Below are 18,965 nucleotides of genomic sequence, written 5' to 3' on the forward strand. Positions count from 1 at the left end.
CCTTATTACATATCCCAAGTAAAATTTTCACCAAAATATTAATAGACAGAATTAAAACAGCAATTGATAACAAACTCAGAAAAGAACAGGCAGGCTTTAGAAAAGGAAAGAGTTGTTGTGACCACACATTTGTGCTACGAAACATCATTGAAAAGTGCACAGAATGGCAGAGACAATTAATAATCAACTTTATAGACTTTGAAAAAGCCTTTGACAGCATACACAGAGAAAGCTTATGGAAGATTTTACGATGCTATGGAATCCCAGCAAAAATAGTACAACTTATCAAAATGTTCTATACAGAATTCAGATGAACTGTGGGAACTTCATCAGACATCATGTGTTATGTCTTCCCTTCTATTCATTATAGTTGTCGATTGGGTAATGAATTCCACCATCAGTAACAGCAACAACACAGGCATTATGTGGACTCTTTTTAACTACCTAGAAGATCTGGACTATGCAGATGATCTGGCCTTATTGTCGCATCTAGAACACACATGCAAGACAAAACCACTAAGTTACAAAAGAATGCAAGTTTGATTGGATTAAATACCAACATCAAGAAATCAGAAGTCATGGCTCTTAACACCACAGAGCCTTCTTTAATAGGTTTAAATGGGACACCCCTAGACTGCAATTCATCTTTCACCTACTTGGGCAGCATAGTAACATCTGAAGGAGGAGCAAACAAGACATCAGAGCCAGAATAGGAAAAGCAAGAACTGCATTTTTAAAACTAAGACACATCTGGAAGACAAGCAACATCAGTAAGAACACCATAATTAGATTATATAACAGTTGTGTACTAGCAGTGCTACTATATGGGACGGAATGCTGGAGAATGACAGAAAAAGACATCAACAAGCTCTCCAGTTTTCACAACGGTTGCCTTAGAAAGATATTAAGGATATTCTGGCCACGTAAGATAAAAAACAAATACCTCCTTGAAACAACAGGATCCAACAACATGGAGACTTTATTGAAGCAGAAAAGATGGTGATGGATTGGCCATGTTCTTAGAAGACCAGCAGAGGACTTGACCAGAGTAGCCCTAAGATGGACACCTGAGGGGAAAAGGAAGAAAGGACACCCCAAAAACAACTTGGAGAAGAACAATTGAAGCTGAAATGAAAGAACATGGAATCAGCTGGGGGTGTAATAGAAAAGAAAGCACAGAACAGAGATGAGTGGAAAGAACTAGTCCGTGCCCTATGTGCCCACGGGCATAATAAGGACTAGGTAGGTAGGTAGGTATATTTGGTTTCAAGTTTCATAAGATTAATCTTATAAACTAAATGTAACAGGTTTTCTATGATTCGTTTATCATAAACTCATTACGATACTAAACAACATTGGCTACAAAACATGAAGTGTTTTACTCAACTAGCTGTAACAACGTTAAGAAGATTTTTTTTTCGAAAAATCTAATTTGAATTCCTCACCCTAAATTGTTTCTGTACTGACTCAGAATTCATTCAGATCTTTAATTTCAACTTAAGATATTCACAGTCATTAATGATCCATCATTTAGCAAGTGATGGCGTCTCATTTTTCCAAGTGAACCTGACCTAAAGAAATCTACTGAAACTAGAAGAACTACGTCATATCTAAATATCAAAATATATGCAGTTACTTCCTGTTTTTTTGTTCAATAGTGAATTATCAGTTTTAAACACCAGTAAATACATTTTAATTGCGTACTTGAAAGTTGTCCTTTTACCTTGACTCTTGAAGTCAACAGGGTATAAAGTGTTTGCTAAATATTTCTCAACTAATAAACCAGTCTGAGATTATTACTTCATCACAACAAATCAAGGTTTGCTTACGATTTTTCCTTGATAAAATGTTTGAATATATATTGCAAATATTCATAGGAATACTTGTGATGCCTGGATTTGAAACTAAATCAATCCAAAATAAAACTGATGAAGAGGATTCTCTAATTGGTGTCATAGCTAAGCTAGAGAATAAAATTGATAATTTGACACGAATTGTAAATGAAGGTAGGTTGTATTGCTTACGATTGCTATTAGGAGATATCCAATTATAATGCTTATCAAAGACAAAACATAATTTTGATAACTATGATAACTACACAGGTAAAATAGCTACGGATGTTTTACGTCCGTAAAAAATCTGTAATACGTCCGTATTATACGGCACGTCTACGGACGAATAGTACCACAGACGTAAAACGTCCGTTGATTTTCATCCGTAAAACGTCTGTTAAACGTCCGTAATACGGATATTTAGTACCACGGCCGTAATACGGACGTTTAGTACCACGACCGTAATACGGATGTTTTGTACCACGGACGTATACCGTCTATTATTATTATGCATTATAATATATTATATATTAAGTATATAATACACTTATTGTAGAATATATAACACACTTATTATAGTATATAGTATAGTTTGATTTGTATGTAACAGTTGCATTGTATTGCTGAGACTTTTGATGGAACTGTCGATGACAAAATGCTTTTCTTTATTTTAAGGTGATGATACTTTTTATCTACATTTCCTTATATAGTATCCTAGTGTTCTATCTACAATTTGTTTCTGGTGCAATACAAATACAAGGATTTTGACATAGAACTTTCTGTCATACAGTACGCCACTTGTTGTTTAACAAGTTGAATATTGATGATAACTCTGATTTAAAATCTTTTTAAACATTCTACATGATTATGAATATTCAAGAGTAAATCAACAATAATCAGAAGTATTTCAGTGCTGGTCTTTGGTTCATACTTTGCTTTCATGTATTAACTTGATAAAATAAGGCTCTTAGTTTCTCAATTTGTCATGTCCAAACCTTTTCACAAAACACTTTATAGTTGGGTTTTTTCATTGTTGGAGGACATATGGTGACCTATAATTGCTCACATCATGTGAACTCGGTTTGATATTTTTCTCATTGGCAATTCAACCAAATTTCCTTACTTTTATAGGATCTTTTTTAAATTATGTATCACGAGTAATTGATCTCCAGAGTATAAATTGAGAATACTGAAATGTTTCCTTTTTACAGTTTTGAATGTATCCTTTTTCTTCAAACTTTCTTAAAACAAACATCAATCTTCTTCAAAGTTCAAAATTTTATTTCCAAGGATTTGTATTCACATTCTAATTTCTTTACTTTCCAAGTCTATGAATGTCAAAATAAATGTCTTCTTTGTAAATTTAAATGTTCTATTTTTTGTAAAACTCCCAAGTTTGTGAGGTCTTCCATGTCCTGTATTCATGGTACATGTATTGGTTATTCTTCACCATATTCACTGTGGATGGTATCTGAAATTAAATATTCATAAAAAATTACAAAATCTAACTTCCATGAAGTAATGTTATAATAATTAATAGTGTAATACACTTAAGAGGTCCCAAACAGCCTACAACATATATGCCTATTGCAAAATGTTAGTTTAGCATGTTAAAATAAGTTGTTTTGCCAAGTGCAGAGATAGGAGTGCTGAGGTCAAACCCTGAACAGTTGGGGAAAAAATGGACAAAATATTAGCACTTGATACAGGTCAGAATTTTGATTGTAACTAAATATTTGACAAATAATAGGTTTCTCTGACAAAGAATAAATATGATAAATGGAGTCAAAGAACTTTAATTAGATATCTGATTTGAATTTATATCCATTTTTTTGCTTTTGTGCACTACACTATGCTGTTGCAAATTGACTTCCCCCCTAATAATATTGGAACATTTTTTTTTTAATTTTATTTTCAATATCGTACGATGATGTGATTTTTGGGGGTTGTGTAAAAACTGCTGTCATCTCCATCTTTATTGTACTTTTTGTTGTAAGGTTGCTGTCAAACTAATGTAAGCCTTTCCTTTTAAGAAATCTTAAAAGAAAGTTGTGTGTGTACTCACTGTCTCATATACCAATGTGCAGAAACAGTATCAATAGATTACTCAAACAATGGGCAAATGATGGAGGAATTATGATTAAACTACCATAACCCTAACTAGGAAGAGCTTTTATTAAATACAAGCTGTAGGTTGAACAAGTATTTACAAAATTGTGAAAGCATGTTAAGCATACATCTCATAGGTAACCTGTGCCTCAACAAGACCCAAGAGTGCACATGCTGACCATGTATTTTATGTTTAAAATCTTTAAAATAAAGGTAAAGTTACTAAAAGTATTACAAAAATGCTTGTTATCACTGAATGGTAAAGATTGTTTTAATTTATCAGTTGGTAGTAAAAAGTGAATATACATTGTATATTGTATAAAACAAAGATTTAAGTTGATTCAACTACTATTCTGGACGAAGAAAGATAACACCAATTAAAAAATGCCTTGCTATTGCACAATATTGTGCAATTAGATATTTCTTGCTTACTATTCTGGACAAAGAAAGATTACTCAAATTTAAAAAAAAAATTGCTATTGCACAATATTGTGCAATTAGATATTTCTTGCTATTGTGCAATACTGTGCAATTGAAAAGACTTGCAGTATTGTGCAATAGAAGATTTCTTGATATTGCACAATACTGTGCAATGGAAAATTTCTTGCTATTGCACAATACTTCATATTATAATTTTAGATCCTGATTTGGACCAACTTGAAAACTGGGCCTATAATCAAAAATCAAAGTACATGTTTGGATTCAGCATATCAAAGAACCCCAAGAATCCAATTTTTGTTAAAATCAATTTTGGACCCTTTAGACTTTAATGTAGACCAATTTAAAAACGGGATCAAAAATTACGAATCTACATACACAGTTAGATTCGGCATATCAAAGAATCCCAATTATTCAATTTTTATGAAATCAAACAAAGTTTAATTTTGGACCCTTTGGGCCCCTTACACCTAAACTGTTATGTCCAAAACTCCAAAAAATCAATACATGTACCAACCTTCCTTTTATGGTCATAAACCTTGGGTTTAAATTTCATAGATTTCTATTCACTTATACTAAAGTTATGGTGCGAAAACCAAGAAAAATGCTTATTTGGACCCCTTTTTGGCCCCTAATTCCTAAACTGTTAGAACCAAAACTCCCAAAATCAATCCCAACCTTTCTTTTGTGGTTTAAAACCTTGTGTCAAAATTTCATAGATTTCTATTTACTTTTACTAAAGTTACTGTGCAAAAAACAAGAAAATGCAAATTGGGCCCTTTTTGGCCCCTAATTCCTAAAATATTGGGATAAAAACTCCCAAAATCAATCCCAACCTTCCTTTTGTGGTCATAAACCTTGTGTTAAAATTTCATAGATTTCTATTCACTTTTACTAAAGTTAGAGTGCGAAAACTAAAAGTATTTGGACGACATCAACGCCAACGTGATAGCAATATACGACGAAAATTTTTTAAATTTTGCGGTCGTATAAAAACTGACGAAAAAGGTTTAATGACTTCAAGGCCAGATCTTCTACCTTCTAAAATATAAAACTTTATACAAATCGTTAACATCACCGCCAAGAATAGAAATACTTATGGCTATGTTTTGACAAAAAATGAAAGTGTGAAATAGCATTATATTATATCATGTATATATATAATAATGTCCATTGGTCTTTTAAATGACACATTGAGGATCATACCTCATCTCTTTATATTTAGACAATTTACGTATAGTGTCTTGAAATATGAAATTTATTTGTATGAGGCTTAGAAACATTTTCCCGTTTTGTGCCGAATAAAAATAAATTTCATATATCAACACACTATACCTACAATGACCTATATTCATGATATTGTTTTTCTACTGAAATCGAAGAAAAAAAATGAAAAAATGAAAAAATGAAAAAAATATATAACAAAAATTGTAGAAAAAAGTGTTTGGTATTTCTCTCTTGGGGTACCATTTTGGGGTATTTCCCTATGAATCCAGGCAGTAAGACATTGACATATTAAGGAATTAGAAAGGGAAAATGAACTTATTAATAACATTTGATATACATGGTATATAAATATCCAATGTGAAGACATAAAAGTTTAAATTGATAAAAGTTTGACAATTGTTACTTTACGTTGTCATGGTCGTGACGTAGGTCCGGAAAGGAGGCGGGGCTTATAGCTTAGTTGAGGTCATTGACGTATAAAGCTAACGTTTATACGTATAGCTTTATCTGTATAGTAAAATAGCTGATTGCAGTGTAATTATTGGTTGAGTCTGGTTCATTGAAAAAGCGCGAAGGCTTTATCCATTTACATAATCTAATTCAATAAATTGCTATATGTTTGCAAATTTATTCTGTTAATTAATGCAAAATCATTAATTGGTTGATTTTTTTCCTTATTTTAACTTCCAGTGGCAAATATTTTAAAGTTTTCTAAATGATTACAACGTTAACTTATCAATACGTCTGACTAGGAAAGTTTGTAATTTAAATGCTATGATAGTCTGAATTTCTGACATCTCAAGTGTGTGTGTATGGAGCAGTAGGAGGGGAGCAGAGTAAGGCTTGATGCATGCATTGAATCAGAAAGTATTTTGGGGTAGATAACATCAAAGTATCTAAATTAACTGCAATTCTACAGATGAACTTACTTTGATATCAGTTCTGTTTTGCAGGACTTTTACACCTACATGACATACATCCTTTCCTTTCATTTGGTAACAAGCTAAAATTGTATATATATATATAAATTAATCAAGAAGTCCAGACAAAAACTACATGTAGTATGGACCGATGCTCTGACTTAATTTCAGAGAGATCCATACACTTAAACACAAGTAATTGTCATGATTGTTTGGAAACTAGAAACATGCTTCTTTTTGCCTCTTTTTTGAACCCTAATTCCTACATATTATAGGCAATAAATCAAATCTTAATCCCAGCCTCCCCTTTGTTATATGGTACATTGTGGTACAATTTCAGAGAGATTCATACAATTACACATAAGTTATTGTCTTGAAACTAGAGAAATGCTTGTTTTGACCCCTTTTTGGCCCTCAATTCCTAAACTTTGGCCCCATAACCCCTTAAATGAGTCCAAACCTTCTACTTGTGGTTTTAAACATTGCGGTATGATTTCAGAGCAATTGATATACTTCTTCATAAGTAATTATACTGAAAGTAGAAAATGCTTAATTTGGCCCCTTTTGAGCCCCTAATTCCTAATCGGTTGGGACCATCATCCCCAAAATCAATCCCAACCTTCCTTTTGTGGTATTGAACCTTCTGAAAAAGTTTCATGAAGATCCTTAAACTAAAGTTATTATCCGTAAACCTGTGTGTCTTCAGACGATGATGACACAGATGACATCATACCATTATATGATCCCAAAAATATTTTGGGGTCGTATAAATAAGTACTGTAGAACTTAATTTTCAATTACAAATCAAGTACTGTAAAATAAAGGAACTTAATATTATGATAATTTTAAAGTAACAAAATGGTACTAAATATTTCCAGTACTATATATTTTTGGTTTAGATATAGTACGTACCAATACAAAAGTAGCTGTGTAACCAATTTCAAGTTCTTTGACTACATTTATTCAGAAACCTATAATATGTCAAATATTTATTTACAATCCAAATTCAGACCTGTATCAAGAAATTAGAAAACTTGTCAACATTGAAGTTAAGCACTAAGGAGAATTATTGCATAGAAATATAATATTTCCAACAGAAAGTAACCAATACATGTAGTTAGCGTGCAATAAATTCTAATATTTCACTGACCCAGGGCAATAAATCTCCAAAATTATTGCATGAATATTGGGAAATATTGTCCCTTGTGAACATAAATCATTTTTTTTTGCACTTGCAAGCTCGTGCAATATAAAATTCTAATCAGGACAATTTTCATGCAAATCCTGCAATTCATGCAATAACCCTATTTTATTATTACAATTGCACAATATTAATTACTTTACCATAACTTTTTTCTTGCTTTCCTTAAACTGACCTCATCATCAATCTCAACAAATTGTTTATGGTTTTGTAAAAAAAATAATTTCTCACTTCTTAACTGTTAATTAACATGGATAATTTTTAAACTTGCCCACAACAAGAATCAAAACTTGGAACTCTATGACTTAAAATTTTAAAACAAATCTTGGAAACTACATGTACATGATTTACCGCACTTGAAAAGAGAACAAAATTTATATCAAATAAAGTCGTCATTTTTAATATAGACATACCTCTCCTCACAAAATTATTCATTGACTACTGCTCCTCTGTGCTCATATGCACATAAATCAATTCGATAATCTATGAATCCACTATATAATCTAGACAGCAATGACCCAAATGAATTCTGTCCTGTTGATTAGCTTCTCATACTTCTCAAAGTACTTGTACTTGTACATCCATTGAAAATGCTAAAAGAAATAATGTTTAATGAAATAAAGACTTTATAATATCTGCCAAAATTGCATTTAATATTTGATCTAGCAAAATTGGCTGATATTAGTTTTGATCTTTTAAGCTAGACCAACAAACTTTCCCTGAAAAAAATGATAGATCTTCTTAACCTGGTGAACATTTTAACCTCAGGTCAGATTTGCTCTGAATGCAATTGTTTCAGTGATACATGTATTTATATAAGCCAACCAGATGCTCCGCAGGGTAAGCTTTATACAACCGCAGAGGTTGAAACCTGAATGGCTAGGGCAAGTATGGACACACCATTCAAGCTGGATTCAGCTCTAAATTTGGATTGTGACTAAATAGTTGACGACACAGCATACAATGTAGGTTTCTGAAACAGAATGAATGTGGTCTAATGAACTTAATAAAAAAATGTGCCTTTGAGCAATTCACTATGCTGTTGAATATTATAATCCTCTTAAAAAAATGTTTGAAGAAATTTTCTTTTTATTTATGAAATCTGAAATGAGAAAAATTGACCCGCCCCCAATTTATAAAGGATGTGGGTTTGACACCACAAACTACTAGTCTAGCCCCACCACAACCTTTTGAATGGGTCTGTCGGATGTTCAGAAGCCTTTTAGTGTAATTCAGTGGTTCCATTTGTCTTTCGTTGCTGTTTATCATATTTTGATTTTTTGTTCTGCATTTTTTATATTTTGCATTGTATAAATCATGATCAGTCTTTTAGTTTGTATCAATTGTTTGAATTGATTAACAAATTTGTGATTCTCAAATAGGGTCTTTTAAACCTGAATATGCAGTATTGGTTCATTGTTGAAGGATGTAAAGTGACCTATTGTTGTTAACAGTTAACTTCAGTGTCAACTGATATCTGGTGGAGAGTTTTCTTTTCTTGTTAAACAATATTTTATTTTGAAAATACTTACGTAATTAAAATATTATTATCATTACAATATGACAGATTTAATAGGAGTGGAACAAGAGCCTCTCAAGAGCCTGAATCGCTCACCTTAATTTTTTTGGTTAAATCTCTCATTAATGATTATTTTGGCTTTACAATTTATTTAAATGTTCTTTGAATCATCTTATTTTCTTCAAAAGCAAAAAAAATCATTTCTCCTATGTTCTATTTTAGCCATAAGAGCTATGTTTCTTGACATACAAGGAAATGAAATATAAAATTTATACTAGATGCTCTACAACTTTTAGCAATGGCGACCATGTTTGTTGAACATTCAGTTAAAGTTTAGAAGTATTTGGCTTAGTAGTTTCAGAGGAGAAGATTCTTGAAATAGTTTACAACGACGACAGACGACGACGGACGCCAAGTGATGGCATAAGCTCATGTAAGTGCCAGGTGAGCTAAAAAAGTGAATTTACACTTTTAAAAATTCTTCTTTTTTCTCATTCACTATCACCACATTTTTGTATTTTTATATAAACATTACGTACATGTAAAGCAGACCTTTCACCTTCTCAAGGAGTCCACTTCCTATGTACATTGTACAAGTCTGAAGAGGGCCCAAACAGCATGATTTCGAGTCAGCTAAAAAAAAGTCCAAATAGATAACATTGGATTATGATACAGTAAATAAATACATAAATTACATAATAATTTAATAATAAATATGAATCTCCAATCATGGTTTAATAAATAACACATCATTTTAAATCAATAGATATCATTCATGTATATATATTAAATTTGTATTTTTTATTTTTGTATCAGTGTTTTCTAATTTCTGGGTAGTATATAGGTGTCCAAATAAGTGTGACGTCTTGAAAGACTATTATTTTTTTCTGTGACGCTTTTAATAGATTAGGCATATTGAAGAACCCCAATTTTTGTTGAAATCAAACAAAGTTTATTTTTTTACACTTTGGACCTTAATGTAGACCAATTTGAAAACATGACAATACTGTGCAATTGAATATTTCTTGCTATTGCGCAATACTGTGCAATTGAAAATTTCTTGCTATTTTTTAATTTAGTGTAACTAGATATTTCTTATTATTGCGCAATACTGTGCAATTGAAGATTTCTTGATATTGCGCACTACTGTGCAATTGAAAATTTCTTGCTATTGCACAATATGCAAGGACCAAAAATTAAGAATCTGTATACACGGTTAGATTTGGTATATATCAAAGAACACTAATAATTCATTTTTTAAATGAAATCAAACAAAGTTTAATTTTGGACCCTTTTGGCCCCTAATTAATTGGGAACAAAACTCTCAAAATCAATCCAAATCTTCCTTTTGTGGTCATAAACCTTTTTTATAAATTTCATAGATTTCTATTAACTTATACTAAAGTTTATTTTGTGCAAACACCAAGGAGACACTCCGAGATATACAAGGAGCATGACGCGTTTATTGCCAATTCTTCAGCCGATTGCAAAATTATTACGATTGACATGCTTTGGTAGGATTGCTACGGATGATTCGGACAACAAAAGTAGGCATGTTATACACCATTGTATAGATAAATCAATTTAGATTTACGATATAACAAGCTTTAGAGGGGTTGACAGCCTATAAAGCGGCATATAACGGAACTTCGTCACCACCTAACATTTTTCTAAAATACAAGTTAAGTACCTTGTGTTATAATCGGGTATATAGGAAAAAAAATTCTGAGACAAGTGCCTGTGCCTATTAAAGAAGAATTATAAGAGCTACGTTTCCGCAGCTATGTCAGCTGACTTTGACTGATTTTCGGGTTTGCATGCGATGAAATTTATAAAGTCAAATGTTTTTTTCGTGAATAGTACACCACTAGCATCTTCTTAAATATGTGCATGATAATATTTACCTTTCGTTGTGCTTTCCAAGTACAAAATAGTGGGTATGACCCGGTATGTATTACATCAAAAAGAAACACAACTTTCTTGTTTGTGTGCGTTTCGTTTACCGCCTTCTTCCAGTTAAATGGTTAATCGACAAGCAATCCATTTCAATTTATCTGTTTACAATAACTTTTTGACCCAACAGTTTTGAAAAACAAGAGGTCCTCGTATTATCTATCGGACTACTATATTTCTTTCCATCAGCAGACGAGCGTCCATGGATGAGTTGCGTCATAGTGTAAACACGGCAACGGTGATATTTCCGGGTTTTCGTATTCCACTTGCCAAGTTTTCATACATATATTTACGATCATTTACGATCAATATTTTTTACACATGGAAATAAGTATTTCACACACTTCAGGAGACAACATGTCAAGAAGAACTTGCAACAGTCAAATCGAAATATATTTTTAGCACATGCTATTCATATCAGTAATGAGTTAAGTAAGACATGACAATAATTTGGTGAGCTTCATAATCCAAATATTTCAGTCATTATACATGACAAACATGTATTTCACTCACTTTGATCACTAAATTAACAAGTTTTGTTTTAATCAGCTTAGTAGTTTGAGAGAAATTAAGTATAAATTAAAGCGAAATTTAGAGCGATTTTTGCAAAATTTTGTCAAACTTGAAACCAAAGCATGCCGTATCATGAAAGAATATAGTGTAGAGTACTGATAAATTCTCCAATAAATGATTATTATATTCATCTTAGAATCTGCATACAAACAGTTGAATATTGAATACAAAATGATTTTTTATATGATGAACACCACTAAAGTAACTTTTTGTTTTCATTACAAGATCTCTTTGGGCCACGGTCCTTTATAAATACCTCTAACTCCTGCAATTTTTGTACTTTTAGGCTAATAAATCAAACTTTTGAGGCTACATGTTCACTTATCATTCATTTAAGTGCAATTGAAAGTTTACCAATCGGACATACCTTCTTTTGTAATCATGATTTTTAGGAAACATCGAAGTTTTTTTTCTTCTGTCTCCTTGATTTACTCTATATACAATTAAGGTTTTACAACAAATATTTGAATAGCCAGTGCTACATTATCACCCTAATAGATCCTTGAAATTGCTAAATTTTGGACTTGATCATCAATTGTTCAAAAGTTAAACAATATATTTTTTATAATTCTCCTCCTATATTCAACAGAAAGCTCACCAGATCTTGTGGACGACATCAAAAGTTCAATGTTGAATAAACAAAACTTAATTGAGTTTACCTAGTTATTTCACTGCCTGTCCCCCTTCTTCACTTAATTTTGGAAAAAATGATTGAATATACATGTAAATTTGATGTGGGATAATCAAAACTTGCAGCAATGTTTACCCATCCACCACCCTCCCAAACTATTTGATTTTTTTTTTATCCTACATCAAACTTTTGATGTCGTCAGTGTGTCCCTTGTGTTATCATGTTTGTCAATATGTCGAATCAAATCAAAATTGAACTTACTAAATTTTCAATTGAGACGTAGGTTGCCAAATTTTTAGCAACCCCGGGAAGTTCCGAACTGTTCACTATTTACTATCAGTACTTGAGTTAACTCTTTTATTTTGTATGTTCATGTTGCACACATTCAGAGGCGAATTAAGGGCACCCTCAGGCCTGCCCCTCCCCATTTTGTTGGAAATATTTGTTTGATAGTGCATGTATATGGACTATCACTTATAAGTTAAGCATGCAGAGGTGAATTTTGAGGGGCCAGGACATTAAGTTGATTACATAGGAAATCACTGAAGCATGACCGGAGCAGACCCCTCAGTTAGGCAGTCAGTGGGCCCCACTTATGAAAATTTCAGGATTCGCCGCTGGCAATGCATGACTAGTGAGGCATGGCCTTGCGGTCATAAAACTTTCGAGCACGATTTTTGTACTCAGACTCAAGAATCAACCAATCTAAATACTGGATTTTGTGTTTCGAGCACTTATTTTGTACTCGGAGTACTGAGTAAAGTTTTATGACCGAGAGCCCAGTTGTTTTAAGAGTCAGTGCCCCCAATCCCCTTTATACAAATTTATGGATCAGTCAGTTTATGTTTAATGGTAAGTTTAAATATTGATGTTTTTATCTTTTATTCTCTGTCTTTAATATCTCGTTTGATTGGATTTTTGGTTATAAATGATCAATTTAATTGGTACCCCCTTTCCAATCTCATCGTTAACAATAGACCTACATCAAAAGGCCCTTTACTGTAATTTTCTATCTTGCCCAAAAATACTTTAAATAGTACCCCTTTCTTCCCATAGTACTGGTTTCAAAAATGCTTGCTTGAATCACAAATAAAATAGAACCAGGTAATTTGTTTTTATTCCACACCAAAGGAGGATAAATGTATGATAAAGGTTAATTTCAGCGGCATTATTCTACATACATTGATTGTGAGACTACTTTAACATATTCTAGGACGAAGTAACACCATGTGACTATTGCAATTGTTTGTTGTGATTAAAACACGATAAGAGTGTTTCCTTCCCCCTGCATCTTATGATCCTCATGGAACAGTAGAACTACTTCAGACATTAAACAATCTGAAACTTTTCAGGTACTTTCTATATGCTCATGTGCAATTTCTTGTTAGCATAGTTTTGTACTTGGACAGATAATCAGAATGATCAACAATCATATATATTAGACAAGTTCAACAGTCAGATCCATTGCCATTGGTCTTTTGTGAAGAAACCTGGTTTGAGGTAATTTTAATATTCAGCCTTGTACAATATATAATATATACACATACAGTCATTTTTTGCTTAAGCATTACAAATAAGGTTATATGCTAGATGTTTTATATTCTTTAACTGCATCCATGGCAATTATTTAACCATGTATCCATTATTAGTTGGTTATTGGAAAGACACCAATCACTCTTTGTATTTATAATTCAACTCAGGAGCCTGTAATTCAGTGGTTGTGGTTTGTTTTTGTGTTACATATTTGTTTTTCGTTAATTTATTTATTTAAAATGAGGCCACTTGTTTTCTCGTTTGAATTGTTTTACATTGTTTTATCTGGGATTTTTGTAGCCGACTAGGCGTATTGGCTGTGCACATTGGTGAAGGCCGTATGGTGACTTATAGTTGTTGATGTCTGTGTCATTTTGGTCTCTTGTGGACAGTTGTCTCAATCATACCACATCTTCTTTTTTTATATGAATCGTAATATTAAAACAACGGACACAATGACAGACCTTTAAAATTTTTTAAAATGGACAGATTTTTTTAGATTTAATTTTTTTTCAATTAGATCAAATAAAATAATATATGTTTCCTATTTATACCTCTTTGAAAAAATAGGATAGGTATGGATTTTTTTTTATTTTACATTAATTCTTATCATTGACCCTTCATGCTCTTTGGGCTGATGGGAGAGAAATTCAGTGCTTATTTATAATAAAAAAAAATTACAGTACACTATTTCTAGGCTTAAAATATAGGGTAGTTGCCAATGGATGTTCTTAAGGAACAAAAGTTAATTATTTTAATAATAAAAAATCACTTCATACATGTATGTACTCATATTATGCTAATATTTAAAGTTATAGCCATGAAGCAGAGATTTACTATACATATGTATGTCTGGCATGCAGAATGTTGAAAGCAAGTTAAGAACTTTACTTTATACGTGTATTAGCAGTCGTGCATATATCATGCATGGTACTTTTACATCTTTGAATATGAAACGTCCGTAATACGGATATTGCAGAAACGTCCGTAATACGTATGTTTAAGATACGTCCTTGAAACGGACAATCCGTTTTACGTCAGTTTTTACACGTACGTTTTACGGATGTATATTTACAGACGTTCTACGGACGTAACCGTTTCATCCGTAATACATCCGTTTTACGGATGTTTTACGGACGTTTATTACCACATCCGTGAAACGTCCGTAGCTATTTTACCTGTGTATAATCAAAACAAAAGGAAAGGTAAACTTTTAATAAATCATCGTAGTGTCGTGTACAAGATTATATTTCTGTATTGAAAACAAACTAGATGATTATTTTCTTTTTCTTTTTGTATGCTTTACAGATAAATAAGGCATTATAACTTTAATAATAAAGAGATGTTAGCAGTATATAACTTTAGTAACTATTTCTACACAACATCAATGTACATAAAAGTATCACACTGGGTTCAGTACTAACTTTTGATCTTCAGTGCTGTACAACTTTGTACCTTTTTCACTTTCGATCTTTTATATCTTGGTGTTATGTATTCGGGTTTAATTTTCTGTAATTAGTTAATAATTCAGTTTCTTTATGTTAACTCTTTCATATACATTTGATAAAATTTACTGTTTGCAATAGCATGAATTGTTCTATATAATAAGAATGTTCTTATCCCGGGCATAAAAACAATGCCGTATTTGGCGAAACCTTTTCAACTTTTGATCTTCAGTGCTGTACAACTTTGTACTTTTTTCACTTTCGATCTTTTATATTTGGGCGTCACTGTTGATTTTTGTGTGGACAAGGCGCGTTTTTGGCGTATTGAATTTTAAACCTGATGTTTTTTGTTATCTATTAATCATGTTTTTCTGTGTCTAATGTGTTCTCCTATTTATTTGTATTGTATTCCTGTAATATTATGTTGTCATCTCAATGTTATATTTAACTATGCCATTAAAATGCGAGGTTTGGCATGCCACAAAACCAGGTTCAACCCACCACTTTTATTCCCCTTTAAAAGTGTCCTGTACCAAGTCAGGAAGATGGCCATTGTTATATTATTGTTCGTTTATGTGTGTGTTTCATTTTAACGTTGAGTCGTTTGTATTTTCTCTTATTTTTGAGATCTTGAGATAAGACGTGGCACGGTACTTGTCTATCCCAAATTCATGTATTTGAATTTCATGTTATATTTGTTATTCTCGTGGTGTTTTGTCTGATGCTTGGTCCGTTTCTGTGTGTGTTACGTTTCGGTGTTATGTCGTTGTTCTCCTCTTATATTTAATGCGTTTCCCTCGGTTTTAGTTTGTTACCCCGATTTTGTTTTTTGTCCATGGATTTATGAGTTTTGAACAGCGGTATACTACTGTTGCCTTTATTTACTCAGGTACTCTCGAGTTTAACCAGGCTCAATTTATGTCTATATGAACAAAACCCGAAACAATTCAAATGACAATTAACAAATTTGATCTTAAAATAGTCTCATAGACAACTCTACATCACAATTTATAAAAGTAAAATATTATAGGCCAAGAGCCTTGGCTCGCATCGTACAGCAAGCTATTAAGGGCCTTAAAAAAATTACTAGTGTTTTATGGACACCATCACTAATTGATTGATCCATACGATGTGTTTCTGTCTAAACTAACTGAGGATATTTTTACCACGTCTTAGATTGCTGTTACTCTTTAGATCGTCTGGTCTTTAAATTACCGAACGTGACCTATACCCGAATGTGACTGTTTTGATGAGTAATATTTCGCCTTACTGTAAATTGTGTCAGGGTACTTGCTATCTAACATTAAGTCATCTTATAGTTGATATGTTTACTTCAGTTTTAGTTTGTAGCCCGGATTAGTTTTCTTGTGATCGATGTATGACTTTCGAACAGCGGAATACTAATGTTGCCTTTATTTAAACCATTCTAACAGAAGAAACCAACGGTTTTATTTATATAAAAATCGAGAAACACTTATGAACCACATCAACAATACGTGTATTCAAATTGACACCTTGTACACATAATATGTTTTTGGTACGGCTATTGTAGCTTATGTGTCGACATGCATATCACTGATGTGATCATTTTCAGTTACTAGTATTTGACTCTTTGTAAATTATTCCAAACGCTTTGAAATATTTCCTTATGCATACCCTATTCGAATTTTAGGGGGGTTTCAATACTTTCATTTTCGTATTCAATTAGGCCTTCCTGTTGCTTTGATGGAGTACCACTTACCCGTCCGAATCACGTATGATCACATTCTATTTATGATGGGATTCTTTAGTTTTCTTTTTTGTTTTTTTGTTTTGTGAACTATTCGTCACTGTGTTGTTTAACGTTTGTTGACCATGCCATTGTCAGTTAGTTTTAGATTTATGAGTTTGAATATCAATTTGGTATCTTTCGCCTCTCTTTTATACAGACAAACTTTGCGCCTGGATTAAACCATAGTCGATGAGTTTTAATACATACTAGTAACTTACTTTTAATGGATATTTCATATTCAGTAGATTATAAAAAAAACCAACAAAACGATAGAAATCACTCATCATTATGACCTAATCGGTATAACTATAATCACATTGATATGTAAGACATTAAATAGGAGCAGCATAATATTGGAAATGTTTAATAGTTTGAATTGCAGAATCAAGTAAAAGGGAAAACTTTTTATTTTTTTTGAACAATTATATTACTTTCTGTAACTCTAAACTCATTCAACTCATTTACTTTGTAGGAAAGCAAATACATGAAAAACCTGTGCTATTCTTCGTTCGACTATCTAAAACCATCACTTTGAACAAAGATTCGATTGTTAAATTTGACGAGGTTATGCTAAATGAAGGGAACCACTTCAACTCCGGTGATGGTATATTTGTGTCTCCAGTGACAGGGATCTTCCAATTCACATGGACATTACTGACTACTACAAGCCAGGTAGTAGAAACTGAACTAATGGTAGACAACGTTGTAGTGGATACATTAATCGCGGCATTATATTCAAGTGGCAATATATCTGGAACTAAAATAGTTCTCTGCAAGGTGAAGAAGGGGGATCACGTATGGATCCAAACAAGCAGCGTTTACACATCGAACTATTTTTACAAGGCAAACGCCGCTAAAAGTTCTTTCACCGGCATGCTGATTTATACATATTAACAATGAGCTGTATTGAAATTGACGACAAATGCATTTATAGTAAGAAACTATAAACAAAAATGTATACTCTACTTAAATCAGCTATAAAGTTTACGTTTGAATGGTGTTTCAAATTCGCAAGTTTCATTTTGTTTGGTGTTTAATGATCAACAGATAACGACCCAGGTTTTCAATATATAATTTCACCTTGTCTAAGCTAAATACTTTAAAAATAGTTAACAAAAAAACCACTCCAAGAATATTTCAAAACGGGAGATACTTTATCAAATTGTAAAATTAAAAGCTCAAAAAAGAATGGTAAATAACTGTAATATTCCTCATTTTGGTACAGGCATTTCCTTATGTAGAAAATTGTGTATTAAACTTGGTTTAGCAGGTTGCCCAACCTTTCAGCTGTGTGGCAGTTGCGTATAATTTAAATTAAACTAGTGTTTGCTCTTTTTATCAGCTCCAATAAAAAATCGCCTGGTGATGTGACGAGTTAAACTTTTGCGCTAATCCTGCATCACTCGTCAAACAATGTCAAAGTCCTGGCATTTCTTAATATAAAGTCAGGAACCTGTAAACCTCGGTAATATTGTCACCTGGGTGATGGTTGACAGGATAATGTGATCAATGACAGTAAAAAACTTAAAATAACTGAGATACTCTATACACAACCACTTCGTTTAATCGACTGAAGAATTTGCAAAGGGTAATGTGCAATTGTCTTCATCTTGCTCTTCCTGGAACAAGCTGAGTTAGAAAGACTAAGATTGCTACAAATAATTACTACCGAGCATCAAATGTCATTTATGTGGTTCAACCACCAACTAGAATAAAGATATATTTTATAGCTTACAAATCACACTTTATTTAATTACTGGAGAACTAAATAACTTGTAAAATAACAAACAAAACCTAGACTAATAAAAGATTT

At 32.3% G+C, this 18,965-nt stretch overlaps 1 protein-coding gene and 1 long non-coding RNA gene across 2 annotated transcripts; one reads left to right on the top strand and one right to left on the bottom strand.

The window, feature by feature from the left end:
* The first annotated feature begins 1,719 nt into the window (after positions 1-1,719).
* On the top strand, positions 1,720-18,147 carry LOC134721862 (complement C1q tumor necrosis factor-related protein 2-like). The gene is made up of 2 exons (XM_063585123.1): positions 1,720-2,006; positions 17,625-18,147. Exons 1-2 carry the CDS (start codon positions 1,847-1,849, stop codon positions 18,044-18,046), a joined length of 582 nt encoding a protein of 193 aa, XP_063441193.1. The 5' UTR covers positions 1,720-1,846; the 3' UTR covers positions 18,047-18,147.
* On the bottom strand, positions 3,099-11,257 carry LOC134723752 (uncharacterized). The gene is made up of 5 exons (XR_010108176.1): positions 11,151-11,257; positions 9,786-9,879; positions 8,141-8,320; positions 6,536-6,609; positions 3,099-3,303 (listed from the first exon to the last, which is right to left on the bottom strand). It is a non-coding gene; the product is annotated as an uncharacterized LOC134723752 (long non-coding RNA).
* Positions 18,148-18,965: the final 818 nt, after the last annotated feature.

The sequence above is a fragment of the Mytilus trossulus genome, chromosome 6 (assembly GCF_036588685.1).
Source record: "Mytilus trossulus isolate FHL-02 chromosome 6, PNRI_Mtr1.1.1.hap1, whole genome shotgun sequence".
Classification (NCBI taxonomy): Eukaryota; Metazoa; Mollusca; class Bivalvia; order Mytilida; family Mytilidae; genus Mytilus; species Mytilus trossulus.

Bases quoted from the DNA above. Each gene is read 5' to 3' on its own strand.
- LOC134721862 (XM_063585123.1), top strand. From the start codon at position 1,847: ATGTTTGAATATATATTGCAAATATTCATAGGAATACTTGTGATGCCT. The intron at 2,007-17,624 runs GTAGGTTGTATT...TTTACTTTGTAG, and splicing joins GACACGAATTGTAAATGAAG to GAAAGCAAATACATGAAAAA.